Source organism: Notothenia coriiceps, unplaced genomic scaffold, assembly GCF_000735185.1.
Source record: "Notothenia coriiceps isolate Sejong01 unplaced genomic scaffold, NC01 NC01_scaffold00030069, whole genome shotgun sequence".
Taxonomy (NCBI): domain Eukaryota; kingdom Metazoa; phylum Chordata; class Actinopteri; order Perciformes; family Nototheniidae; genus Notothenia; species Notothenia coriiceps.
The window spans coordinates 1-7,583 of record NW_011362770.1 but is presented as its reverse complement, the minus strand read 5'-3'; the positions used below and the strand labels follow the sequence as shown (position 1 = coordinate 7,583).

Genomic DNA, 7,583 nt, shown 5'->3' with positions numbered 1-7,583 from the left:
CTGTTTAGTCGTCTCATTTAGACACTTGTTAGCAACATATTTTAATAAACATAAGTTAAGTAACAAATAAGGTGTATCAGAAGTTGTTATTGTTTTAATAATGTTTTTTGTTTTTCAGGTTTAAACGCCAGTGGAAACTCTCTGGCCTCTTTCTCTCCTGGTTCTCCTTCCTCCTTCCCTGTCTCTCCCGCTCTGTCTTCTTCCTCTTTCTCTCCCAACTCCTCTTCCTCCTCCTCCTCCTCTTCCTCCTCCTCCTCTCCCTCCTTACTATCTTTACCTCCTCCCTCCTCCTCCTCCTCCTCCTCACCCACGTCCTCCCCCCCGTCCTCTGTCCGTCCCTCTCACTGCACTCACTTCCTGGGCTCCACCCGCTGCACCTGTGACGTTGGATTCACCATTTCAGGCCGAGACAACAACATCTGCACAGGTGAGAAATACATCCAACGACTTTGTTTACTTCCGGAACACAGTGACATCACTACGTAACACTCACACTCTTATTGGCTAGCGCTCCAACACATTGTACGTGATAGGCTAAGGGGCGGGACATCTTTAAGCGGTTGACCAATCACAACAGAGCTGGCCAGCTAACCAATCAGAGCAGACTGGGCTCTGGTTTCAGACAGAGGGTGAAAAGAGGTGCTTCATGTCAGTTTGGCTGCAATTTGTGGTATTCTTTGGTATACTTTAGTGGCTGTGCATAGTTGTTCTGGATGTATTTTAGTGGAGGAATTTGTGGATGTATTTTATTTAATGTATTTTCTTATTTAGTGGAAGTATTTATTTATATATTTGTGGTAATTCCTGATGTTTTTGTGGTATTTTAGTTGAAGAATCAGTTGTATTTGTCGATGTCATTTTTTTCTACTTAAACTTTTGTTGTCAGGTTTGACAAATTAACATTTCTCTACAAACACAGTGCTTCTGTAATGTATTTAATTTGTGTATATATTTGTAGCAGATGTATGCATGGTATGTTATTTGAAGAATTAGTTGTATTTGTCACGCTTATCACATTACATCTGTTCCTTGTGCACACATGCATTTTACAAAACCAATGCTGTTTTACATACATATGGAATATTCAAAAGTACCTGTGTGTGTTTCAGTACTTTCTACTTCTTACATTTTCAAAACAGGTTTGTTACTTTAGTTTGAATCTGCGTTTCATTACATTTATTCGAGAAGTTTTCCTGAATGCTCCAAGCGCTTTACATGACATATTAAACATATCAGACATGTAACAGTGAGTACAGAAAATTAGGCTGAAGTGCCCAAGGACACAAAGTTATGGGTACTTTTTACTGAAGTACATTTCGGAGACCATACTTCTTTACTTTGACTTGAGTAAAGAAGTTTAGTCAGTACTTCTACTTTGACCAGAGTATCTGTACTTCTACTTGAGTAAAGGATGTGTGTACTTGTACCAATGCTTCTGTTTCACATCCATATGGAATAATCTAGCTTCTGTGAACCTGTGTGTGTTCCAGACATCGACGAGTGCCTCCTGTTCCCCCTGGCTCAGCCCGGCCGGCTGTGTGTGCATCAGTGTGTGAACACGCCCGGCAGCTTCCACTGCTTCTGCCCCGCCGGCTACGAACTGTCCAGAGACGCTCGCAGCTGCACAGGTCAGAAGTCAAAGGTCACCCCGGGGGTCACAGAAGTGATAAGTCTGTCTGTAGTCTCTCAGCTGAATGAGGCTGAAGGTGGAGGGTGGGAAAACAGTGGCAAGCGTCCGGACGAAATGTCCTTTAAAGGTCCCCTGTGATACAGTGTTTCATCAATATATCACAGGTCTCAGATATATAGAGCCTGTCTCTGATTGGCTGAAACACCAAACAGATCATTGCAGCATGACCCATAATCCCCTCTGTTTCAGCCCTGTTTCCAAAGTGCTGATTCTCTGTCTGTTACTTTAGATGAAAATAAGGAGCCCCTCCCCACGCCCCTCTGAGAGAGATTTGGTTACAAAGAACTCAATGGAGCTCTAGGAGGAGATTCAGGTGATAAGGGGGAGGGGGGGTTACCTTGTTTGCTGATTGGCTAATGGTTACACAAGACATGACATCATAAAGTGGCCAAAATCTGATCAGCTCATTTTCAGACAGGTTTCAAGAGACATGAAGAAGAGGGGACACATGTTGATGTAGAAGAGACATGAAGAAGAGGGGACACATGTTGATGTAGAAGAGACATGGAGAAGAGGGGACACATGTTGATGTAGAAGAGACATGGAGAAGAGGGGACACATGTTGATGTAGAAGAGACATGAAGAAGAGGGGACACATGTTGATGTAGAAGAGACATGGAGAAGAGGGGACACATGTTGATGTAGAAGAGACATGAAGAAGAGGGGACACATGTTGATGTAGAAGAGACATGAAGAAGAGGGGACACATGTTGATGTAGAAGAGACATGAAGAAGAGGGGACACATGTTGATGTAGAAGAGACATGAAGAAGAGGGGACACATGTTGATGTAGAAGAGACATGAAGAAGAGGCAGCACTAAGAAGAATAATACCTTTTGCATAAATAACATGATGTATGAATGTATGTATGTATGTATGAATGTATGTATGTATGTATGTATGTATGAATGTATGTATGTATGTATGTATGTATGTATGTATGTATGTATGTATGTATGTATGTATGTATGTATGTATGTATGTATGTATGTATGTATGTATGTATGTATGTATGTATGTATGTATGTATGTATATGACAAATGTACTTCTAACCTACTCAGTTGTACACAACGTATTTAAACTCTGCTCCATAATGACGAATTACAACATTAAAAAGTATTTGTTTGTGATAAAAACTGAATATTCAACTGTAATTATATCAAAAAAAAAACCAGTTTGAAAGACTCAATCTGCATAATGAGTACTTTTTGTACATTTTGCTTATTATACTTCAATTCTTAAGCCTATAACATTACTATTACTAATACTTTAACATGTAATGGAGTATTTTTAAGACTGTGGTGTTACTACTTTTCCCTCAGAGTACTTTTTTCATTTATTTGTTTCTTAAACGCCTCTCTTTCCCTCTCCTCAGACGTGGACGAGTGTGAGAACCGGATGCACAACTGCTCAGCAGACCAGGTGTGTGTGAACACTTTCGGAGGTTTCCAGTGTGTGAAGGTGGAGTGTCCTCAAATGAAGAACGCCACGTACATCAAGACGTCATCGATGTAAGAATTACAACTTTTAATTTCCATTCAACACACCGCTCCTGAAGGATGGCTTCAGTATTTGATCAAGGGTTAGGTGTTAAAACACACGTGAACATTGTGGAGTTTCAATATGAACTTACCTGGTAGTACACACTCTTCTTTAAGACTCTTCAAGGTGGGAGTGAATACATGAAACAAGGAAAAACAATCACTTGTGAATGTATTATTAGTATCTTCTATAGAAAGGCAATGCAAACCAGCAAGAGTTTAAAGAGCAATGTTGGAAATATGTAAGCCTGCAAATAACTGAAAGGTACGGTAGCCGACAGGCAGGGGCGCCGCTTGCGAACAGGCAAGGCAGGCAACTGCTTAGGGCCCCGGACCAGAAGGGGGCCCCCAAAGAAGGGAGATTAAGAAGGTCCACAGCAACGACAACATGAAACACCCTTTAATTTACTGCAACGACATGTCGGGAAACCCCCTCAAGGGGGGCCCATGCATAGCGCGCTGTAAAATGCTGCTTCTTATTTTAAGTTTCGTTGCCTTGCTCCGCTCTGTGTTGGGGCGCCACTGATGGTGATGAAAGCTGGTTCGAGGGGCCCCCAGTGAATCTTTGCCTAGGGCCCCCACAGACTCGAGAATCGCCACTGCCGGCCATTATGAGAAACTAGCTGCACAATGCAGATATAAAAACCTAAATGTTCCTACTCATGAAGAAACATCTTCAGCAACTTGAGGAAACATGTCCAGCGTTTACTAAAAGCTGCATGTTGCAAAAAAAAGTTGACCAAATAAAAAGTTGACCAAAAAAGTACTAAAAAAAAGTTAACAAGAAAAAAGTTTACCCCAAAAAAAGTTGACTAAAATAATGAGAGCAACGCTGATTAAACCCAAATGAGATCAGAGTGTTTACAAGTACACAAAGCTATAGTTCAACTTACAGAACATCCTTTTTAGCTCTCTGATTGGAAGGTTTTGTTGTTTTAATTACCAACATTTACCATGCCTATTCTTACATTTACAGTTTTTTAAATTATAAATACTTAATGAGCATTGTTTGAGGGAGCCTATGATGCTTCTCTGTAATTTTTGTGCATTACAAATAACTTTAGACAGCAGCATGAGTTTGAATTAGCGGAGTGAACCGCCTCGTGAGAATACAGTGTGAAAACACGTCTCAACAACACAATGAAACTGCAAACAAAGCACGTAGAGAAGGAGGGAAGACCACAAACCTTCCCACCACAAAACACAAAGACTGGGCGATGGAGAGAGGTTTTAAAAAACAATGATTTCTACCTCCATGTCGCCCGCTTCCTCTCTCCACCCCACAGTTAGTGTCCCTCCTCTGACAGAAACATGGCCGAGAGTCAGACTGAGGTTTGGCTTCAAGACGCTGAGGTTTAGCGGCTCCATTCAGCCAATCAGCTGATGGCGGTGCAAACAGAAACGTGTCTGGAGGTCTGATTTATTCCCACAACTGAAACTTAACTGCATGTTTTGGTGATGCAGGGAGACAGCGGTGTGTGCCGACTCTCCGGGGGGAAAGCAGGGTTAGCGTTAGCTTTAAAGTCACGGTTAGAGTTTATTCTGCCAGAGAGGAAGTTTGAAAACAAACAGTAAAAAGCTGTGACTGAATTAGTAAAAATTAGGAGGACATATTCTGTTCATTTCTAGGTGTATATCAGTATGTAGTGTCTCTACTTTAAAGAGTCCTCTCCTGCTGATGTTCAGGTGTATATCAGTATGTAGTGTCTCTACTTTAAAGAGTCCTCTCTTGCTGATGTTCAGGTGTATATCAGTATGTAGTGTCTCTACTTTAAAGAGTCCTCTCCTGCTGATGTTCAGGTGTATATCAGTATGTAGTGTCTCTACTTTAAAGAGTCCTCTCCTGCTGATGTTCAGGTGTATATCAGTATGTAGTGTCTCTACTTTAAAGAGTCCTCTCCTGCTGATGTTCAGGTGTATATCAGTATGTAGTGTCTCTACTTTAAAGAGTCCTCTCCTGCTGATGTTCAGGATCTTATCTTATCTTACCTTATCTTGTTTCCCCAGGCGCTGTGAGAGGAACCCCTGCATGTCCGGAGACAAGTCGTGCTCTCAGGCTCCAAACTCCATCTCCTTCCACTTCCTGTCTGTGGTTTCCAACATGGCCGCCCCCCGCGTCCTCTTCCGTGTGTCGGCGGCTCGAGTCCTTGGCGACACGCTGCGTTTCGGGTTGGCTGGCGGTCGAGGGCGAGGTCATTTCAGCGTCCAGCGCTCAGGAAGACAGACAGGGACCCTTTTGTTGGTGACACCCATCGAGGGTCCGTCAACTCTGGAGGCCGAAGTGGAGATGAGTGAACTGGAGAGGAACCAGCTGCTGGGGCGATACCTCACCAAGGTCACGCTGTTCGTCTCTCCGTACACATTTTAGAGGGAGGAAACATTCATTTTGGGGGCGTTCAAGGTTTGTCAGTATTTACCATTGTTTGGTGTAAAGTTTTTTAAAAATATATTTATTTAAAAAGATCAAAAGACATAGTGTAAAACAAATTTACTCATTATCGTATTCTCGATATGTCTAGATATACTTGTTCTCGCGTCTCTCTACTTTATGCATATTTGTAACTACTTATAAACTACAATTGTGAGTTTTAGATACTTTTCAGATTACAGTCTTTTTAATTTGGGTGGGTTCTAGGTTTATCAGTGTTTTACAGAGCTTGGTGCCAAGTTTTTAAATTAAATATTTATAAAGAAAAATCTAAAACATTGTGTATAACATCCCTGAAAAAATATTTAGCAATGCTCAGAAAAATCTCTCTGGAATACATTTACTCAAGTATCGTATTTAATTTCATTTACACATCGTCACAAAGCTGAAAATCAGAGCTGTTTTTCTGAGAAACTCATGAGAAGCTGACTTTTTCAACTTCAGGTCACCCTGTTCGTCTCTCCGTGCGCCTTTTGGCGGGAGGAACCATTCATTGTGCGGGAGGGGGGTGGGTTTGGTGCTTAAATTCAATATTTATTAAAAAAATCTAAAAAAAATTGTAAATAGTTCCTAAACAAATATTTAGAAAAATCTCTCTGGAATAAATTTACTGATTATCGTATTCTAGATATATCTAGACATACTCATTATTGGGTTTCTCTACTTTATGCATATTTTAACTACTTATAAACTACAATTGTGAGTTTTAGTTACTTTTCAGATTACAGTCTTTTTTTTACACATCGTCACAAAGCTGAAAATCAGAGCAATTTTTCTGAGAAACTCAGGAGAAGTTGACTTCCTCTGGTCAGCCTGCTCGTAGCGGGAGAAACCATTACTTTTGGGGGAGGGGGACATGGGTTCAAGGTTTATCAGAGTTTACCAGAGTTTGGTGCCAAGTTTTAAAATGTAATATTTGTAAAGAAAAATCCAAAACATTGTGTAAAACATTCCTCAAAAATATCTTGAAATACTCAGAAACATACGTGGAAAAATCTCTCTGGAATACATTTACTCACTATCGTATGTAACTACATTTAGATACTCGTTCTTGCGTCCCTCTACTTTATGCATAGTTGTACTAATAATAAACTGAAGCTGCGAGATTTAGTTTTCAGATTACAGCTTTTCACGTGTGTTGATGTTCCCTTTTTAAAGACACTTCATATACTCCACTACATTTCTGAGGTACTATTAGTTCATTACGTTTGTCAGATATCTATCCCCAGGTTTCTCCAGATGGTTTTGTCTGAAGCTTAATACAGACCAGCAGGAAAACACATCGTCACAAAGCTGAACATCAGAGGCGTTATTCTGAGAAACTCATGAGAAGTTGACTTCTGTTAAGGTTCATCAGGGTTGGTGCGAAAAGAAGGGTTTGTAATGATTGTGAGAGCAGGAGCCAGACCTCCATTTATAAAACTGACGAGGGAGGGGGTGTCGAACCACTGAGTGTTTCTGGTAATTTACTGTTTCTGTAAAATTATGATTCTGTATATAATATTGCTAAATAAAAAAATAAAAAATCTGTTCTGTTGGGTTTCACTGTTTAAAGATATGTAAACATGTTCCAAAAAAAAGTCTAACATTATATTAAGGTACACAAATTCACCATCAACTAGTTGTTCATAAACATGCATATTAGGCTCTTTATTAGTCATTATAAAACACTTATTAATGCCTTATTCTGCATGACAATATTCTACAAGTAATAAGCTATTAGTTGAGAGTTTTTCCTCAATAACCCTCTAATTAGTGCTTATGTATTGCAAGTAAGGAAGTTGTTGTACATGAGTTTGGGTCTTAATATGCTCTGCTCAATATGGGCCTAATAAGGCAGCAGTACCACAAGAATAGGAATTCTCCCTTAATAACACTTAACAAATATGATATATTCTTATGTAACAAGACATGAAACGTTAA

The 7,583-nt window shown here is 40.2% G+C and overlaps 1 protein-coding gene across 1 annotated transcript; it reads left to right on the top strand.

Annotated features, from left to right (window-relative positions):
• Positions 1-264: 264 nt before the first annotated feature.
• On the top strand, positions 265-5,720 carry LOC104959223 (fibulin-7-like). Its single transcript, XM_010787093.1, has 4 exons — positions 265-427; positions 1,491-1,628; positions 3,067-3,202; positions 5,240-5,720. The coding sequence occupies exons 3-4, from the start codon at positions 3,090-3,092 to the stop codon at positions 5,598-5,600; spliced, it is 474 nt and encodes a 157-aa protein (XP_010785395.1). The 5' UTR covers positions 265-427; positions 1,491-1,628; positions 3,067-3,089; the 3' UTR covers positions 5,601-5,720.
• The last annotated feature ends 1,863 nt before the right edge of the window (positions 5,721-7,583 follow it).